Consider the following 21,222-nt stretch of genomic DNA (forward strand, 5'->3'; position numbering starts at 1 on the left):
TCATAGAATTCACACAGAATTCACAGAATCACTGGATTGGAAGAGGTCTTAAAGATCAACGAGTCCAACCCATGCCCCAACACCTCAACAAAACCCTGGCACCCAGTGCCACATCCAGGCTTTGTTTAACACACCCAGGGATGGTGACTCCACCACCTCCCTGGGCAGGCCATTCCATAAATTTATCACTTTTTCCATAAAAAACCTTTCCCTGATATCCAGCCTATATTTCCCTTGACTCAGCTTGAGACTTTCAGGTCCACGAGCTGGTATTCAGGTTTATCTCTTACTTCTGTAAAAACCTAATTTGTGCACTGGAGTTTTTGTATGGCGACAGCTCCACTGCGAATTCCTTTGGGGGTAGCGAGGCCAAAAGGTTTTATCGAGGGAGAATTTCCTTCTAATTCCATTGAAATGTTCGGGGTTAGACCTCCACTTGGTTGTGTTGCTTCCCTTGTTTGCCCTGCTGTGAATGTCCTCATGGCCACGTTGTCCTTGCAGGTCAGGATCGCAGCGAAGCCACTTTGATCAAGAGGTTCAAAGGTGACGGTGTCCGCTACAAGGCCAAGCTGATCGGGATCGATGAGGTTTCTGCTGCCCGAGGGGACAAGTTATGCCAGGACTCCATGATGAAGCTCAAGGTGCAGTGAAACTTCCCAGTGTTGCAGCCAAACGGAGTGAAATTCAGCTTGAGCTTGCACTCGTTCTCCTTTCATGACACTGAGCCTTAGTCTGGTTAATTATGTATCGAAATCAGTCAATTTTGCATGAACTCCTGCCTGGTATTGCTTATCCTGGTTTAATTTTAATACATTATCTCTGAGTTCTGTAGTTACTCCGTGATTGACACCGCTGCAATTTGTCCACAAATTACGAACAACACACTGCAAATTGAATAATTTTATTATGCAAAAAGGGGAAGTAAATGACTGTGGAGGAAAAATGGGATATCAGAGCATTTTCTATGACATTTCTAATCAACTACAGCACTGCCTCTGGCTGTTACATCCTGTGAGTGATGGGTCTAGGCAGCCAGATTTTGGGGGAACTGGTGTCCTCCTGGGAGGAGAATGTCTTGCACCAGCAATGGAAGGGCTGAAGTGTTGCCAAATCAGGCAGTGCACTGAGAGGATGGGGCATGAGGACATAAAGAGGAGTCCCTGGAGTTTTGGGGATGAAATGAAGCTGTGGCAAGGGAAGGTTTGGGTGTAAGGTTGGTGTGTAAACACTCTGAGGTACCAGTGGTGTCAAGGGTGGGCTCTCTGGAGCTGACAGACATTCCTCTATGGCCCAGTCTCTCTCAGAGCATGAGAGTTCCTGTAGGAATTGTTCTGTCCCTCACCCCGGGACATGTGGAAGAGCTTGAGTCACTGGGAAGGAAGGAAGGAGAGGTTGTGTTTTCCTGGAGTGCACTGTTGGCTTTTCACTTCCCATCTCCCCTCTGCATTGCAGTGTTACAAACCAGGTCTAGCAGCAAACCCTCTGCTGCTTTTTCCCTTTTATTTCCCTCCCAGCCCTCTCCCCAGCCTAGAGAGCTGATGGGTTTTCCATTGCTGGTTTTTCAGGAGGAGAAATCACTAGATGATGTCTGGTCATACCAGCCCACAGAGTTCCAGTCCACCCAGGAGCAATGAGTTACTCATTAGGGAAACATCATGGGGTTGTGTGAGGGGGTGGTGTAAATTTATTGCCATTTTCTATCCTCCGCTGCTTGTTGGGTTTTTTCTCCTATTTAATAAATAAATAAATAAATAAATAAATAGAACAGCTTATAGCTGGAAAAAGTGTGCTAGAAATGACCTTCAGCTTCCATGAAAACAAATTTCATGGAGGATTAGCTCGTGCAGAGGTTGGAAGTGGGAGCACATTTGAAATGCTGGGTAGCATAAAGAGATGTGGTACCTGGCAAAAAAGGAGGAAGCCAGAAGTAAGGAGGGGGCTGTTCCTGGAAAACCTTTACATTTTCCTAGAAAAGTGGTGAATTGTCCACAAGTAAATCTGTGGCATGTGGGAGAGTCATGAAATCAACTAAAACTGCTCCTTGTTTCCACAGGGAATTGTTGCTGCGGCTCGATCGAAAGGAGAACATAAACAAAAAGTCTTCTTAACAGTTTCCTTTGGGGGAATCAAAATCTTTGATGAAAAGACAGGGGTAAGTGAAGTTGATTGTGTGGTGGGGCAGAGTTGAATCTTTCTCTGGTTCCTTTAGAAGCATTTCTTGGCTGGACAGAGGAATCTGGTGCAAGCACACGTGAAGCATCTCAGAAATTTCATAAAGGGTTATTGTCCCTTAGATCACTTGTAGAGTGTAGCTTGTGTATTGTCAGTGATAGAAAAACTACATTTTGTATGGAATGAGAGGTAAGAGATGCTGGAAAATTTGAGGTTGTCTCTGTGAGCTATCAGCTTCCCCAGTAGCCATCTGGTGGAGGAAGTTGCAGAAGCTTTCATGCCTTATGCAGTTTCTGCCCCAGCAATACCATGTTTGATTTTTTTTAAATTGCTCTAAAAGAAGAAACCTAAGCAAAACATTACACTATTTCAGTATAAAGCAACAACACACAAACTGTTTTAATCATAATTAAGAAGATTTTTACAGCAGTTTAAGCTCTGCCTTGAATTTTAAAAAGCTCTTGATTTAATCTTTTGGAAGATTAACTATTTAACACGGTGCCAGAAATAAAACCCTACTGATGATAGATGAAATTATCTTTGCCAGTTAATTTATATTATTAGAAAATCAATGTCATTGAGCTCACTGATACATAATACGAGTAGTTAGTAATGAAAAGCTCATTTGGGATGTGTTGTGTAAAGTATCCATGCAAAAGCTGTGTTTCAGAGGGCATTGCTGGGGTTACAGAAAATAGGAAATGTCAGAATTAGGGCTGTCAGTGCAAATTGCACCCCAGCCACAGTTGCTTTCCTGAGATTAAAGCCTTTTATTGGGGAAATAAAAAAGAGGAAAGAGAAAGTCTATTCCTTTTGCACTTGTCTCTGAATGTTTCTCAAACACTGGAATTTTTTACCTAGAATAAAGAGGGAAAAGAGGACATGCCTTAGAAACAAAGATGTGCTTTATTCCAGCTGCCTCTCCTGCAGCATCCTTCACACTCTCCTGCCTGCAGAAAGTGAGGTGGGGACATGGGAGCAGTCTCCTTCATTTCACAGCTCTGACATCCCATACTCTAAATCTGACATAACTATATCATCCTTACAGCAAACCTGTCACTCACCCACTGGGGCTTAGAATGAAACCCTTAAATCCAGCTTGCAGATGTCTGCCCCTGAGCTGCCCGAGTGATGGACAGGACTATTGAGTTGTCCTTCTTGCAGCAGGGCTGTCACAGAGGCATGTGGGGAGCTTTCCACAGCAGTTTGTACATGCTGTTGTCAAAACAGGAGAGTCCTGCTTCCCATGCCAAGGCTTTGGGGCAGAGGTGCATGGAATCCTCTGCCAGGTCTTCACAGCCACCATCCCTTGGGCTTTTTTCCCACCTTGGGTCTCTCCTTTTACAAAAGTTTCACACCCTTGTCCCATTCATTCTTAGTCTTTCTCATCCAGCCTGTCTCTGCTTTGCCAGCCTACAGTTGTCATCTCATTCCCATTGCTGCTGGAAAATCCCAAAATCTGGCAAAAGTAGGGCTTGTACGGCTGCTGTGCCCAGGTTTTTGGATGGGAAGAAGCTGTGAAGAGCTGGAAAAAGATTCTATTTCACTCACACTTTTCTTCTAATTTCCATGTTAAACTTCAGAGTTTATGAAGTTTGGAGTTTGGTATTGACTTTTATGCAGCAGGGAAAAAAGCAGTCCTAATAAGGAAGAGTCTGGATAATATTGCCTTTTTACTTTCTCCTCCTTTAACAACCCTGTCTGTCCCTCCCAATGCTTTTTCCTTTAGCTGTATTTCCATGATTTTGGAATTACCAAAAGGGTATTTTGGAAAGATTATTTACCTCTCTAGAGTGTGTTTTCTTAACTTCTTCCATTGTCTATTGCTGTCACGTCTGCCCCAGCGCCAGTCCCATATGATAGAAAAGAATAAAAATACTCAGAAAAAAAAAGTGGGCTTCTTCATGTTGAGTATCTTGTAGGCTGCCATTGGATTTTAATTTATCACAATAAAAAATCAATTTGTAGCTCAAAACTAGCAAATTTTTTTTCAAATTGGCAGTGTCATAGCTGACTTCATACAGATGATTTAGGGGAATTGCTCCATAATTCGTTACAGATGAAGGGCTCTGGTTGGGTTACTGAAAATGATAAGCAGTTTTTTTTTCTTCCTCTACTGTATAGCTCTCCTTAATATGTTCCAGACATAATATTAATCAAAAAGTATTGATTTTAATAATGGTATTATTCCAGCCATCAGGAATTCTGCCCTTTGAGTAAATTTATCCATGAAGGAGATTGAGTTGAAGGTAGAATATAATTTGGAAAGAATATGTCTCACCAAGAAAAAGACAAGGATTTTACTGTGAGTTTGCACTGTAGATGCAGTACAATCTACAGCACTGCAATAGAAATAATAACAGTCCTTTCTTATATTCCATCATTCCATGCCAGGGATTACACTAAAGAGGTCCCTTCATTCCACTTTCCAAGTACTTGTCAGTGTATTTAGAACATGATAGCAAAAAATTGTATTTAATATGACTAACAGAATGTTCTCCTGCTGTGTCTATGCCAAAAAATGTCATTACACATGGGGTTTGAGACCCTATTAATCTTATAAATGCACCTTTTTTTTCAGCTGTCAGATGTTTTCCATCCATCACATTTGCTTTCTCCAGATTATGTTTGCAAAATAAATACCTTACCTGAAGGATATACATTTTCTTTTGGTTTTTAGTATAAAAAAACCTACCATAATTATTTCTGTACACAAGATTTTCTCTACCCAATGCCACTTTAGAGATTTCCTTGCTGCATATTACGACAAAATATTTTTTTTACCATTTATTCTGCCATATCCATCTTGGTTAGACCTCAATACTGCAATATATTCTTAATTTATTTTATGGGAGTTCTTTTATATTTTCAAAAGCATGATCTTCAGATGGCAAAACCACAAATAATTGCGTTGTGTTATTTAATATTCTCCCTTCCTGTGTGGAATGCAGTGATTGGTGATTTGCTAAGAAAACAACCGAAGCCATGACTGCATGTGGAAGGAAATGTAGATTTTGTGGAGGCCCAGCATTGCTGGTTAGCTGTTCCTGAGTGTTGTTTTGTTAATCACACACATCAGCCCATCTCCCTGTGCTAGCTCAGTGATGCTTCATTAGACCTGCGTGACTAATCTGGGCTCTGTAAAGAGCCTGTAATTGTCTCATTGTTTATTTATGTGGCCATAAATCTCTGTTTACTTGCAGGTTCCTTTCCAAAAATGTATTTGAAACTAATGATTAAATCCTCTGAAATGCTTGGGAAAAGATTTCCTTCCACCTCCATGCAGTGTGGTTGTTGTCTCTAATTGCAAAATGCAGTCAACTTCAATGGCAAGCCCCTAAACTATGAAAAAGAAATGAGATAAAAGCAAGAAATTACTATTTGGCTTTAAGCAACAAATTATTTCTGTTAAAGTAAAATTTTGTATCAGCTCGTGGATGTGCAGATTGCCAGAATATGCTGTAAAATACAGCTCTCTGTGAGGTATTGTTTAGCTGAATTATTTATCTGGATTCCTCCACTGGCCAAAAAGCAGGGTAAATCAGTATTAAGTATCTTGCTTATTTATGGGAAATACCCTAAACAGATGGATTGTAACCCGGTTGATGAAGATGACAGCCATCTCACCAATTTTTACCTGTTTTGTAGCACCCTGAAACTGAGTTTCAATTGCATTGCCTGTTCTCTTTCAGAGGTGTTGGCCCCTATCCTTATTGAAATAAAGCTCTTGGGCCCAGTCTGTGGGATTGTAACATTTCTAGGAGTGCTCTGGTGGGGTTTTGGTATTTATTGCACAGAAGTATTGCAGTGTGTTACTCACATTTCATGAATTTGATGTGTAACCATTTTCTTCAGGCTGGCAGTGTGAAACCCAGGAAGAAAAACCGTGTGTATAAATACATTTATTTCATTTTGACTTTCTGTTCTTGTTACCTATCAGTTCCCCCAGCCTTAATTATCTTTGCTGAGGATTTTATTTCATTTTGTTATCTTTGAGGATTTACCTGCATGAAGTGATGTGCCCTATTCCATGTAAGGGCAACCAGACATTACCTGCAGCATTCTATTAAAAAAAATTAATTTGTTTCCTCATGCTGGCCACAGAAGTAGTGATGGTGCTTCTGCTTTAAATCTTCATGACTTCCAAATAAATAATATTTATTTGGGTGGTTTGGTGGTTATAATCCTGTTGTCCCCAGGGTGTTCTGTTTAACTGAGGTCATGTTATGGCTCTGAAAAGTTCCAACCAATGTTTTGGATGCTAATATCTTGCCCATCTTCCTGAACTTCTAAGCTTGACCTTACAGTGCAGATTTCTCAAGTTGCTTCTATAAAAGCATTTTCCAGCATGTTCTGAGGCTTTATCAGGTTTGTGCTGATAACCCCTGGATTTGCTGCTCTTCCCTATGCAATGTGAGTGATGGTGTTAATTATGCTGATAGATTGCTAACAGGACAGCTAAACTTGGCTGAAAGAGAATTTTAGCAAGATTAAAATTCTCACTGTTGGCAGAAGAGGCCTCGTTTAAAATGTACCAAAGGTACCTCTTGACTTTGCTGGAAATCTGTTGGATCTGGCATCCCTGACCAGAAATCGAGGTACCATCATGGATCTGCAGTTATTCCTTAAAGCACATGTGCTGGAGCAGATGAAATGTCAAACTGTCAGAGTCTCTTTCACTGAGCGTCTCTGAGGCTTTAAAAATAGAAATAAAAAGAAGGAATTAATTTATTCTGCTCTCTCCTCGCTCTGCAGTGAGCAGGAGAGATGGGGTGAGGAGTTCTCTGAGTTTGGTGTTTGCCAGAGGGTGGGATTGACCAGGAGGATGCTGATGGTCCCTGCCATGATGGGTTTTGTCCCCTTTGTGTTTTTGGAACTTCCCAAAGTTCCTCTCTCTGGCTGATCTCAGGTGCAACCCTCTGTGAGCATCTTACCCCATCAGCTGATTCCACACAAAGTCCTCTCACCTCATCTCCGGGACTCTTGCCTCTGGATTTTACCTGTTTTCCTAAATCCTCTCCTGCAGTTTTCATTTGGGATTTCCTGTCTGTTCTCTGTCCTTGATCTCTTTTTTTTCTCTGCTGTACTTTCGCCAGAGTTATTTAATTGCAAATATAAATTTGGTTATTGTGTCGAACAAAGTGATGCCAGCTCTGTCTTCTGCTCCAATCTTGATCTGTCTCTCCAGCCCTCTCCTTGCATCTTTAGCCAACAGCTGAAGCTCAGTGAGGCCAAACCAGGATTTCTAATCCTGACTCCCAGAGGTCTCCCTGACCTCCTTTTTGGAGAGCTGAGCAAAATCCCAGCATCATCTCTTACTCAGCCCTGTCAGTTCAGCAGCCTGTTTGACCAGTGATGTTTGGCTTGCCACACCCAGGGTAGCTGCAGGTCTTGCAGAATTCTTCTCACCTGCTCTGAAGTCCAGCACTTGCTCTCACACTGAGAGTTAACACCCAGTCCTGCCTCTCTTCATCTCGTGTCTCAATTGTTATCCCTTTCTTTGTCCTTGACAAATTTGACTTTTATTTTTGAAATCCATTGTGACTGCCAGGATTGCTGCCTCAGCTTATTCTTTTGATCATGTCACACTTCCCTTGGCATTCCTGGGCTGAATCTGCCTTCTCTCTTTTATCAGCCCATTGTTGAATTGTTTTTTCTAGGCTCTTCATGGCTGCCTTTATTCATCATCAGCTTTTGAGGAGTCAATCCATAGTACCAACTTTCACCATTCATTTATTCAGTTTTCTTAATAAATGACTGCCAGATCCCTTCCTACCCTACCCATCATCTTTTGGAGGAATTCTTTACACATATTTATTCAGTACCTCCTTATTTTTTCCTTATTACTTCCATGATACAAACTTGTTTTAAACCTGATGATGCTGAGGAGTTACTGCATTCCTGCATCTCAGAGATGTCCCAAGGGGCATCTAGCTTTTAGCTCTCAAAGGTTACAATTTAAAGATAAACTTGCTGGCATTACCTTTTAATTCTTTCTTTCTTTATTTTTTTAATCAATATTATCTCTTTATAGGAACTCCTTTTGTAAGAAATGTTTGGTCTTGGAGCATGCTGAGGTCTTCTAAGGGCTGCACTATAAAATAAATATTACATAATAACAATAAAGAGCAATAACTGTAAAACAACAAAGTCAAGTTTTACACGTAGAGTTGATAATGGTGAAATTTAGGGCCTTTGTGCATTGTCACAGCTTCTGCCTGCAGAAGATCCCTCTGAGCTGACTGGGAGTCTTGCCCTGCTCCTTGACACTTTCCATCTTTCTGCTTGTAAATATGACCAGTAAAACATGGCATTTACTGTTCTACATGCAATAAATGTGTCTAATTAGAATATGGCAGAGGAGAGGACTTAAACATCTGCATATGATTCTTAAAAGGTATTTATAGACCCTGGTACTTCAGAAGGGAAACAATAACACATTTCATGCACATGTGGCAGCTAGCAAAATGTAAATGTCAGAAGAACCTCCTTCCTTAATTACATCCCTTATTGACTATTGTAATTCATTCATTATTGGTCTTCCAAACGGGGCCCTGGGCAGTTTGGATGGTTCACAATGCTCCACAGGGACTTCTAATAGCCACAGGCTCGTGGAGTTCTGTTCTTTAGATGCTCAGTTTGCTGTTGAGGGTTTTAAAAGCCTTTGGTAGCATGGCAGTTTTATTACTGTGGAAAAAGAAGAGCCCAAAAGGCAAAATGTGGGTGTGATTGTGCATATTGTGAGGTCTTGGGGATCTGGAGGTTTGCTTTGAGGGCTGAAATTTCTCTTCCTTTCACCTAGGAAAGGGAAAAGCTCAGATCTAGAGCTGAGTCCAGCTTACTTGTAGTCAGGATGTGCAGAGACTGCATTGTGAGAATTCTGACCCTAATGGGGATGAAAATAAAATAAAGCTATTCCAGACATAATAATAACAGACAGAATAATTTGTGTGATTTTGTTGCAGCTGTATTTTTTTTAAGTGTGAAAATGACAAAAAGTTGATTGTTTTCAAAAAGGCAGAAAATGAGATTTTATGAGTTCAGTGATAGTCTCATTTGGCCTCCTGATGTTTAATCCAAGCACCCCAGGATTGAGTTAAGAAAGGGAAGTGCTGCTTATATGCATTCTGCATTATGGTATGGCGAATCTCACTGTTATATAGTTATAACAGTGATAAATAACACTTCCAAACAGTAAATATTAGGAATATTAATGTATTACCAGTTACCATTTGGTTTCCATTGCATGTGGGGGTGGATACTCTGTCTATGGAGATGTTGTAGTAAAAATTACTATGCCAACACTTCTGGTTTTTACCAATTTCAATGTTTGGTATGCTTAACCAGAATTTGTGGTGGATTTTGCTAAGAAGTTGAAAGTCAGTATATATGTTGTTCTGGATCCTGTTATATAGTGGAGCTGCATGGCATCTCTTCCCTATTGTCCCATGGCAGAAAACTGAAAGTATTCAGTTATACTGGGATTTTCTTTGCCTGTATTCACTACCCTTTTGTGATCCAGATAAATGAATCTCCAGCAGAGCGACATTGCTTTTTCTCCAGCTGCAATTTTATCTTACAAGAAGAGCACCCAAAACACAGAGTTGCGTGCAAGTCCTGGTGTTTTTAAGCCAGGTTAATGCACCACACAGCAGAAGAAAATTTCAGGCCCATTTTCAGCACACCTGGAATTACAATGGCAGGATTTCAGACTGCTTGGGAAAAGATTTAGCAAGAGAAATGCTGACATAATAATAGCACAGGCAGCTGAGATGCTCTGAAACCTCCCTGGAGAGCAGTGGGGGACATTCAGCCGGTGCCAGAACAGAAAGTTACATCCCCCTTTGAAATCCACTCTTTTTTTCCTTGGAGTTAGCTGGGAAGCATTACACCCCAGGAGTGCTGGTGATTTTCCTTCCTATTCAGAGCATTTTTATCTGGTGGGCTGCTCTGCAATTTTGTGTTTGCCCTGGTAGGAGCAGTAGCACTGCCACTGCTCCTGAATTCCTGTGCTGCCTCATGGGGTGGGGCAGATGAAAGGGGGGCAGGTGTCCTTCACTGTCAAGGATAATTAGGGAGGGAAACTACAGGAAAGGATTGCTTTTAAATTCACATGGAGTTTGGAGAATGATAGTAATAGATACTTGTTGGAAGTAAATTCATTGGTGATGTTCTGCCTTCAGGAACACAGGAAAGTCAGCAAAAGCAGTTTTCACTCTGATAGTCCATGGGGATGAATAAACACCTTTTTTATCCCTCTTAATTTATGTAATAAGTTCCCTGTGGAAGGAGAAGAGGAAAGGCCAGTGCCACTGGCCAAACACAAATACCTGCTTTCATCCCTCTCTTTCAGTTGAATAAGCCATAAATTTTACATACCAGTAGATCTTTGCTTAGTACAAAAACAACTGCTCATAAAAGTGGTCTTCCCAGATGAGATCCCTGTACTGCTGACCTTTCAGGTGGGTGCTCTGTGTGCTCAGCATGTGGCAGCCCAGGGGCTGGAACAGCATCTCCCGTGGTGCTCCCAGCACGTGGTGGCAATTGTGGAATTACAGCACTGCCTCTTGGGTCCCTAAATTGTAGCATCCTACCTCTCTCTGCTGTTAATACTTCCTAATCCTTTGTGGTTCCCATCCTCATTCCACATCATTGTCCTCCCAGTGAAGCAGGCAGCAGCATTCCTGCTGGTTTTAAAGGCAGCACAGTGAATAGGTGAGGCAGATTACTAATTAGTTTGAGTGCCCTGACATTTAAAGCAAATAAGAAATCTGGGTATCTAAAAATATTACACATGGCTCCCAGCCCTGGCTCTGCATAGCTCAAAGTACTTTTTTTTTTTTTTTTCCTTTTTAGATAGTCAAAATATGGATTTGAATCCAATTTTTTGATTATGTGCTTGCTTTTAAAAAGGCTGAGTTGGTTTGTAAAAGGTTTTATGTGCAGCTTTCTGCGATTTTTAATTAGCCAAATGCTTTCCTGTGAGTGATACAGGAATTTGGAAGTATTTTAAAGTGTAAGGTGACTGTGAGCATAACCTGTGCATGCACAAGGCTCGGTGCTGAGCAGTGCTGGGAATGCAGAAATGAGTAAGTTCAGGTTTGATGGGGGGAAAGAGAAGACATGCTGTGTGCAGGAGCTGCAGGAAACAAGGCAGCATCCATGGCTCTGAAATGCTTTCTGCCTGCATTTCAGTAAAAGGTGAGGGCAGCACTGCCAGGGAGCTTTTCTGAAAGGCAGATCCTGGGTGTGACACCAGAACTGAAAAGCAAGGCAGAGAGAGAGAAAAGCCAACAGAGTTGATCTTTGCTCTCAGCTGTGTGGCCAGGCCTGTGTGTGGAGAGTTAATCAAAGTTTGCTTTTGGAGATTTCAATTAGCAGCAGAAGACTAAAACCAAACATTCATCCTGCTTTACATGAAAATGAGCAGGGAAGAAACAACTCTGGGCATTGCAATGTGCAAATGAGAGCTGTAGAGATTGCTGTTGAAAGGTGCCAGGGCACAGCTTAAAAACAATCTCCACTGCCTGAGATGAAACACAGAACTCTTGGAACATGATGTGCCAAGACCCTGCCAAGGGCAGCTTCAGGAATTCCTACCTTGGGATAATGCAAGGGAAAAAGAGCATGAAAACAGAGCAAAAAATTACCTGCAAGTTCTTTATTCTGCTTTAGAGTCTCTTTGAGGTTTGCCTTTTACATTTTATTTTATTCTTATCTTAGGGCTCAAGTACTGCACACACACTTGTCATGTTGCTACGGATGGTTTATATCCGAGGTGAAGTGTCTGCTGGGGGACCTGAACAAATGAAGGATTTATTGATGAATGATCTCATTTATGGGATTGTCTGAAGCTTGCTTATACGTGCAGTTGTAACTCAGAGGAAAAGGTTTCCTCTTTTTTTTTTCTGTAGGAAAACTGGAAACAAAATGGTTTGGTCTTTATGGCCAGGACTGGTTGTTCATGGTGCTGTTTCTGAATAAAGCTCATCACTACAGGGGCATCTTTGGTGACATGCAGGTACCCCACATCCATCAGCAGCCACTGAAAGCAGTTTCTTATTGTGGAACACAGGGCTTCTTGCTTCTGTACCTTGGTTAATTTCTGCTTATTAAATAATTTCTATATTTGAACAATGCCAAGTTTGTGTCATGTGAAATTCTCAACTGTTTTGCATCATTTTCAACTGGCTCGTGAGCACAACATATTGGTTGTACACAGCTTGTGAATTCATAGCATCCTTTTCTGCTCTTGCTCTTCCCTGTACCTGTGCTTTCTTTCAGCCCCCTTTAAAGTCGTACTAAATTAGGGAGAGTATCTGGGAGATAGATAGAAAAATATAAAATAAATCCCTCTTGTCCTTTTTCCCCTTTTCCAGTAAAGTTTCTTACATTGTGCAAGTAGATTTACGGTCCAAGGAAGTTTCTGTTTGATGACTATCCAGTGCAACTTAAATTTGAGTATGGTTTTTGTGATCTTTTCAAGCTCTGCTTTATAGGGGTTGCATGAGAAATCAAGAGAATCAGCGACTGCCTTTCACTGAGGAGTTTTTCAAATCACAGGCTACAAGAAGAGGGTGGCTGGTAATGCTTGCTGAATCTGAAGCAGTTAAGATCTGAGACAGCTAAAGCCAAAAAAATTACTTCCAAATCTCCTAGGAGTTGTATGAAGGAATTGCTTTTGCTGTTCATGTAAATCAAAAGCATTTCAGGAGGGTGAGGAATATCAGTGTAAAGGAACAATAGAAGCTTGTAAAAAGTAAGGGCTGCTCAAAGGACATTCACAAGCTCTAAAGATGAACACAGTAAAAATATGGAGAGGTTCAGTGATGCTGCAGCAAGCTGTCTCATTACAGAATATTGTGCTCCCTCAAATTCAAGATTTAATCAATGAGTCTTACAGAATCTATCAAGAAAAAATACAAGGCATGGTCAAAGGTGCTGCACTTGATCTGTATGGAAGCTTTGGCTTGAGAGCAGAGGGCAATACTGGCATATTTATGGCTGTTTTGATCCACTGACCATTTTGCAGAGGGTGGTGAGGTGGGAGCTCGTGGGGGAATACCCTCAGATGTGTTACAGCCCTGGGAATCCCACAGTGACCACCGAGCAGCTGCCATCCCAAAGACTGTAACAGTGGCTTACAGGCAAGTGCTGTTCCGTGTACAGCACACTGAAACAGTGAAAAACAGCAAAACAATGTGCTGCAGCCTCTGGGTGCTCCTTGCAGGTGGAATTTGGGGCATGTTGCACTGCTGAGCTGATTAGGGCCATGGACTTCAGTATCAAGGATGAGGTCTGCTGCTTCTTGGTTTTGCTGTGCAAATGCTTTGCTTTAAGCATCCTCATAGAACAATGGCTGTGGCAGATGCAGAACAATAAGGAAATAGTACAAAACTCATGGGAGGCCCATCATCTCAGCTTTGGTGTAGCCACATCTGCCTTTCCAAAGCTCTCTGAAAATGTTTCCTTGCCCTTTAGGATTTTCTATGTCCTGGAACAAAATTTGCAAGTGCATATTTAAAAGATAATCTTGGGCTTGATAGTAATTGGACAAGAGTTTTGGGTTTAACTAGCTACTTTCACTCCTGATACAATAAAAATTTGAAAAGCCTTGGAAGTGAAGATGAGAAATCTGCCATATATGCATTCCAGTTTTGTTTTGCCCCTTTCCAAATTCATATATCTAATAAATGGATCTTCTGCATGAGCAGCTTAGCATTTGCTTCTGAAGACAATGACCAATAACTAAATTCATATCTGGTCTTTGTCAGACATTATTACAAGTTATGAGAGCTGGACAGAAGTTTATTACCTTAGTGCTGTTCTCTTTCACAAATTAGGTTCAGTATCAGAGATCCATTCATCACAATTAGGCTGCTCTGCTGGCAGAGCCATGTCCTGCTGACTTAATTGACACTGGGCTTGGGGACAAGGCCACACCAGCTGAGAGCATCACTGGGTGTGTCTGCCACTGAGGCACCCACAAGGGCAATTCTCTTTGAATTCCCCACTCTGGCTCCCCAGGTGAGATAAAGGCAACAGCAGGATGCTTTTTTCATCAAACAGCGGGAATGGTGAGGATTAATTTAGCCCAAAAAAAAAGTACCCTTTTGTGCTCTTTTCCTGAGTCCAACCAAACAGGCTCTTAGCTGGGGTGCTCCTGGGAAGTACTTGCATTTATTTAGCATAGAGTGTACAGGCAGAGCTTAGTGTGGCCCTAGACTTGAGCAGGTTCTTATCCTCACACAGGATCTCACTCACTGACTCTGCTCCCTGCTGACTCAGCTGCCAAGCTCAGGAAGTCACATCATCTGAGCTTTTTTGCTCCAGTCTCCTCGGCTGCAGGAAGAGAATGGCTCTCACGAGTTTGTTATCGTTATTAAAAGGAAATTAAATTTACACTTCTCTGGGTGCTGTGCTGAGTCACAGCCAGGCGGCTGCCCCCCTGGAGGGACTGAGTCTGCAGGAGCTGGGGCTAAATCTGTTTTGATTCTTCTCTTTATCAGCACCATATTTCATGTGCCCCTTTGTGCTACACAGACCAAGCTTTGATCTGCATATAATCTCAAAGTGAGCTTTTTGTGCCAAGTGTTTTTATTGCAGGGTTTGTGCACTGAGATGCCTTTTAGTAGCTGGCACTTGGAAAAGTCTTTCCTCAGGTTATTGTCTGCAGAATCAGTGTGTGTGGAGGAAGCACGGGGATTAGCCAGATTTATTTTCTCCTCATTGTGAAGCCATGCTTACAGGCTGCCATCTGAGAGGGCCCTTCAGGCTTGGAGAACACTCTGGAGGTTATATTTTCCTTTTCTGCTCCTATTCTTGGGGTGGGGTATTTTTGAAGTAGGAAAGTCCATAATCTGTTGTTCAGCCTACATTGCATGATTGGCTCTGACTCCCCAGATTCAGGACTGGACTTTCCGTTTTCAGTCTTCTTCAGGGGGAAGGGTTCAGTCCCCACTCCATGGTTTTTTTCCATTTATACTCTTTTATGACCAAAACTGATCATCTTGGCCAGTGCTGGGAAATGCCTCCCAATACTGAAATATCCATATCTGCAAGAGTTTTCCAGTGAGTTTTGTTTTTCATGTTTTCATATGTGACATTTCTTTTTGAAAGCTGAATTGGAATGATGCTGTGTTCCAAAACTCCTTGCTCTTCTTGTAGGAATTCAGTATTTTGATAATTTGCTAAGCTTAAACTCTACAGCTCTCTTCCTTTCCTAGATCAAACCTGATACAATTTTCCACATGTTGCAGTAAATGTTTATATAACAGATTTTTTTGGGCTATCAAGTATTTCCTCACACTAAGCACTATCACATTTAAGGCAGATTACAGTGATCTGTCATATATTGTTTGTTCTGTCCCCTCTCCATGGGCATGTGACTGAAGTGTTCATGACAGTAGGGGGGGGCTGTCAGATGGGAAATAAGATGTTTCTCAGTCACCCTGTGCTGTGTCCAGTAGTAATTTGCAGGGAGTTTGAAGCTGTTGGCAGCTGTAGCTCTGAAATAACACTGAGTTGTCTCCTCTCTTCTATTTCACATGAAACTGAGAATTCTTGCAGTGGTTGTTTCATTTCCCCATCTGCTCATCCCCTGCCTTATCTCATGAGGCTGATGTCTTGCCACCCCATCTGCCATCCAAATACCAAGTTCCAGAAAACATGAGAAAGTTTGTGATGCAAATGCAATTTATTGATGTGGTTTTCATTTCACTCTGACATTGGAGACTGTTGACTTTTCCTCCAAATTGTGTGTACACAGTCCCACTGAAATGCACTTCCCTCTCGAGGCAGGGGAAGTGGAAGGGTTCACAACTGCTTGAGAGGTATCCATGCACCTTCATGAGTACCAGGGAAAAAAATCTATGTCAGGAAGAGGTTTTTGGGGTTTGGGTGGTGTTTTTTTAGCTGTCTACATACAGGGACTGCTGTTCATCTCTTAAAACTTTCAGCAGTTACAAAACTAGATTTGAATGTAGAGTAGAGAATTCAGGTGTTTCATGTCATGGAATGGTTTGGGTTGGAAGGGGCCTTAAAAGATCACCTAATTCCAACCCTGCTGCCATGGGATGATTACGATGGGGATGAGCAGCTCCACTCCACCTCGTATAGATGCATTTTAAGGGAACAGCAGAGAATCACTGTGGCACAAACACAGCGGTTAAGGGGATGCTTGTGGCGTGTTGTTGTCCCTATGATCCCTGCAAATACCACCCAAAGCAAACAGGAATTGTAAGGAAATGGTCATGAGGGGCATTGGACCAGGTGCTGCATTGTTGAGCCCTGCTAAGGAGCACAGCAGCCTCCTGGGTGCAGTGAAGGAGAACCATCAGTGCCACCCAGGGTTTTCTTGCAGCAGGGAGAGAAAATTAATCTCAGAGCCACTCACGTGTTTTTCAGTTCACTGTTTTCACTACATGTGTTGCAGTAAGTAATGGTCAATGTCCTGTTGCACTTGGGGCTTGCTTGGTGTAAGGCTTTACTATTCATTTTCCTGTTAGGTTCAATTTCTGTGATTTTTTTTTCCATGGTCTTCCTAAAGAGACAGGGCCTGATTTCCTTATGTGCTGCTCAGCAGTCCCAGTTGGAATACAGGAAACTTGCAGCATGGCTGAAAATATGGTCCATTAAGTTATTTTATTATGAATCCATTAAGGACTCTGCAGTTTGGTGGGTAACTGAGGTGTTCAGAGAGTTACACAGGCAAAATGTTTTATTGCTTATTCCATTGTGAATAGTCAGGAATAAGCTTGGTCCATGTGCATCCCACACCCATAGTGGAGCTCCCAGTTGGTCCCAGCTCCCTGAAACCAGGCTCAGTGTGCAGGTGCTCCAGGTGAGAGGCTGTGCAGCCCCAGTCCCTGTGAGACTTGTCCTGGTGGATGTAATACTGTGTGGAACAAGCCTCCTGCTTGTGCTGGGACAGCTTTTCCAGGAGGATTTGCAGCTTGCAGGATATATATATTTTTTTCTTTTTGTTGTGGCTCTTTACACTGTGCCCCAGGCTCCACTAAATAGACAACCTCATTAAAAGAGAAATAGCGATAGTAAAGCAGTGACTTTCTCATGCCATCTAACTCACATTTTTGACATGATTGCTGGACCCTCCAAGTACTTAATTGATTGACTTAATTGATTTAGTGGCACTGGAGGCTACAGCATGGAAATAAAGGGGCAAGATGAGGATAAGGGGTGAAAAAATTTATGATAGGTGCCAAGCAGCCTGAGGGAAATTAGAAATGCTACAGATCTCAGAGGCAGCTAAATCAATTCAGTGTGATGTACAGGGAGTGACCTGGGGGAAGAGGAGAAGCAGGGGATGGAATGGAGAAAAGGAGAGGAAACAATGGCTGGTGGGAGAGACCAGAGTGAACTTAAGGGGAAGAGGAAAGGCAGCAGGCTTGGTGCAGATGGGTATTTTGGACTTTTAACACTAGGCAAAAACTTTAGTGTTTGAATAAAAGATAATAATGCCATCATGTTTAACCTAAAAAAAAGAACTCATGCATCACAAGAACGTCTTGTTACCCACTTTGAGATTTTATCTGTGCTTCCACTTAAAGTCTCCAACATTTGCAGCAGTGACTAAAGTCACAGGAGACCTAAAATAATTTGGAGGCTGTGGATTTTGTTAACAACTGAAACTTAAATGTTAAATTACTTTCTAATCTCTGCAATATGTAATTGACTGTGTTGAACCATAATACAAATTAAGTCTTCTCTATGATTTGGTCTGTCGTGCTGCAGTGCTCCAAAACAATTTGGTACCTCACTTAAGGATTGGTAAATGGTTTGTAGCAGCTCTCAACACGGACAGAGTAAAGACTTCATATAGTGTGATGGAATCCATCAGTATTGGCATACAGGGGTGTCAGAAACATCCCTGAGTTGAGAAATAATTATTTTATGTGCTTCTGGCCATTAGTAAGAGGATTCTGATCTTGCCTCTTACAGTGGTGAATCTCTCCTGACTGCAACAGGAGCCCCATTTCTGCTGTGCTGGAGCAAAAAGTCAGACAGTCAGTAAATAGTGCTTAGAGTGGATCATTGGAATATGTAGAAGGACACATGAGGTGAACTGAGGGCTCTGAAAACACAGATGTGTTTATAGCTACATTTGAGTACAGATGTGTGCGTGCACCACTGCATTTCACATGTGTGCTCTAACTCAGCGTCCCTCAAACAAGGGAAAAGCTCTCCCTAAACGCTCCATCCAGTAAAATACAGAAAAGGATAATTGCAGTCACCTTTACTTAATTTTTATTTCTATTGATACAGTGTGTAAAATGTCATAACCACTGGAAATGTAACGATTTTTGAAAAGAGAATTCCCAAATAAATTGGAGCATCTCCATCTGCTCTCTTACCTTGTGGGTGATACTCTTCCATGGTAGAACACTCTTCCAATTTAATTCCATGAGGAAGGCATCTGATCACAGTTTAATTTCGGTGCAGAGCGCTGCCTGGCAATCAATAAAGCAATGTCAGAGAACTTTGATTTAATAGGAGCCAGAGATAACGTTCCCTGTCATATGCAGAATAGAGAGATGGGAACATTTCATTTCATCCTAACAGATAGCATGTAACTTGGTTTTCAAAAAAACCTAATAAATCAATATCCCTGTATTATCTAAGTAAGATCCCATCATTAATTTTAAACGCTCAACACAGGAGAGTCTTGAAATGCACCTTCAGCCAAGCCATGTTCTGCCTGCAGTCCCTGGCAACACTTAACTCTGCCACGAGCAAGCAATCTTGATACGGGGACATTAAGAGCCATTTACTGTGAAATGAAAATGAAACATGTCCAGTCTTTTGTTTTATATGGAGCCATCCATCTCTTGCAGGCTGCCTCTCCTTTCAGGTGCCACTCCCTGCCCTGCAGCAGCTCGCCCTGCACGCCCTCAGCCTTTTCCCTGCCACGCACAGACCTCTGTCCTCCTTCTGGATTTTAAAACTTTTAACTTCTCTTTCTTAACTCCAAAAATAACTGGTTGTTTAGAGATTGCCTGGATACCATGCTGGTTTTCAAGATGGGCTTTTCTCAAAGCCAGCAGGGATCTGGACCTCCAAAGAATTCCGTGTGAGGCTTTGCCTGCTCTCAGAAATAGCATTATCCCTAGATGATGCAAGAGTAGGTCAATATATCAGAAGGTAGAAATTGAAACTAATAGATTGTTTTAGATAAGCTTTCCAAGGACATCATTTTAAGTGGAAATACTTCTCTGTTACTTCCATAATAAAATGCTGTTTAGTGCAAAGTGAGAAAGATTCTGACACTACAAGAGATGTTTCTAAGAGACTCAGATTCATGTCCTGACTCTGGGCAGAGTTTTGCTCACGCAAATTAAGTCTTTTTATTATTACTATTCACCAAAATAGTATTATTATCTTTTTATTATTACTATTCACCAAAGAGGGCTCTTAAGTAAAATGTGGACTTCTGCATTCAGCATTGATTTCCAGTTGAATAATTACATTTACATTCATTTTCTGAGGAAAATGAGTATTTGGAGCTGTGTTAGTGCTTGAAGTGAAGTCTCTTGCACTGGCTGATGCTGATTTTTGTGGAGATAAAGCAGGACTGGTACTGATTCCTTGAGGTATTGGAGATCTCAGCTGTAGCTCTGCAGAACAGCCTGGCCTACAGGTTTCTGCAGCCCCTGCTTACTTCTGTACCAAGAAATACTGATTCTGTGCCTGGGATGCTATGTAGGTAGTAGCTAGGTAATTAATTTTTTAATTTAATTGTATTTTACTTAAAGATACATCGAAAAATCATCAGTGGAAGCTTTTAGTCAACCTACAAAAGCAAGCCAAATTTGATTAGATTTTGAGCAAAAAAGAGGCTGCAAGAGTTCAGATATTGATGGGTGTTCATATCAGAATGTGTTGGGATCCAGAGAAAGTGGTGAAGGACAAATAATATTGTTTTTTAATCAAACATTCTGATGGATATTGTCTGCTGTTGTTTGTTCTTTTTAGCTACTCCAGCATCACCACGCAGTTCATGAAATTTCCTACATTGCGAAGGATATCACAGACCACCGAGCGTTTGGATACGTGTGTGGAAAGGAGGGAAATCATAGATTTGTGGCAATAAAAACAGCCCAGGCAGTAAGTATCAAATCACTGTCATTTTCTGTCATGTAACTCATCTGAAAAGCCATTTGTAAGGAGCTGCTCAAGAGGCTGGTCTTGGGTTGTTGATGATTGTGCTAGACTGGTCACAAGTGTCTGTGCAGGTCTTAAATAGCAAATTAATGGAACCAGCTTGGGCAAAAGGGAGTGTGTTTCATTGTTCCAAATTTTTTATGATGTGTTTTGTTATAATTAGTTATTGTTTACCTTTCTAGCTGAGCTAGACTGGATGAAGATAAATTTGGTTATGTTCCTATACTCATGGAGATACACATTGTGTGTAGTCTACTGTAATTTCAATGGATGAGAAACCACTAATAAATATGCCTTTACATTCATCCATGTGCCTTTTATATTCATAATGCTTTTTATATTCATAACTATAATTATCATTAATTTTCAAGCGTAGTTAGTTCAGCAGGAATTAACCCAGGCCTGGGTGCCGAGATAGAAATTAATTCTATATTCAGTTTCATTCTGGAGGTGCTCGTCGGTTGGGATAAGAGATGTTTATTTTCCCCTACAGAAATTCTCCACCCTGTTCTTGCCTCCTTAGGCTGAACCTGTAATCCTGGACTTGCGAGACCTGTTTCAGCTCATCTACGAACTGAAACAAAGGGAAGAAATGGAAAAAAAGGCACAAAAGGACAAACAGTGTGAGCAGGCGGTATACCAGGTACACCAATAAGCTTAGACTACTGCCAGAAAAAATTTGGGTTTGGAGTTTCCCCTCCCCCAAGTTGCTCCAGAGAGGCTCTGAGCATCCTCAGCACTTCTGACAGCAGTGGGTTTGAGCAGTGCTGGCTTCCAAAGGACCATCCTGAGCCCAGCCTAGGATGAAACGGAGCTGAAAGCTGTCCCTGGGGTGTGGTGAGCCTGGTTAGCAGCTGGGAATGATCCCTC

The 21,222-nt window shown here is 41.7% G+C and overlaps 1 protein-coding gene across 35 annotated transcripts in view; it reads left to right on the forward strand.

Annotated features, from left to right (window-relative positions):
* DAB1 (DAB adaptor protein 1) overlaps positions 1-21,222 on the forward strand; it is a 418,779-nt gene that overhangs the window by 361,875 nt on the left and 35,682 nt on the right. For all 35 annotated transcript variants that reach the window (XM_085586179.1, XM_085586176.1, XM_085586177.1 and 32 more), the window contains 4 exons: positions 502-641; positions 2,054-2,152; positions 20,164-20,295; positions 20,876-20,995. In XM_085586179.1, coding sequence (XP_085442305.1) covers positions 502-641; positions 2,054-2,152; positions 20,164-20,295; positions 20,876-20,995 — 491 coding nt within the window. The remainder of the gene's footprint in view (positions 1-501; positions 642-2,053; positions 2,153-20,163; positions 20,296-20,875; positions 20,996-21,222) is intronic.

Source organism: Lonchura striata, chromosome 8 (genome assembly GCF_050655825.1).
Source record: "Lonchura striata isolate lonStrDom1 chromosome 8, ASM5065582v1, whole genome shotgun sequence".
Taxonomy (NCBI): Eukaryota; Metazoa; Chordata; class Aves; order Passeriformes; family Estrildidae; genus Lonchura; species Lonchura striata.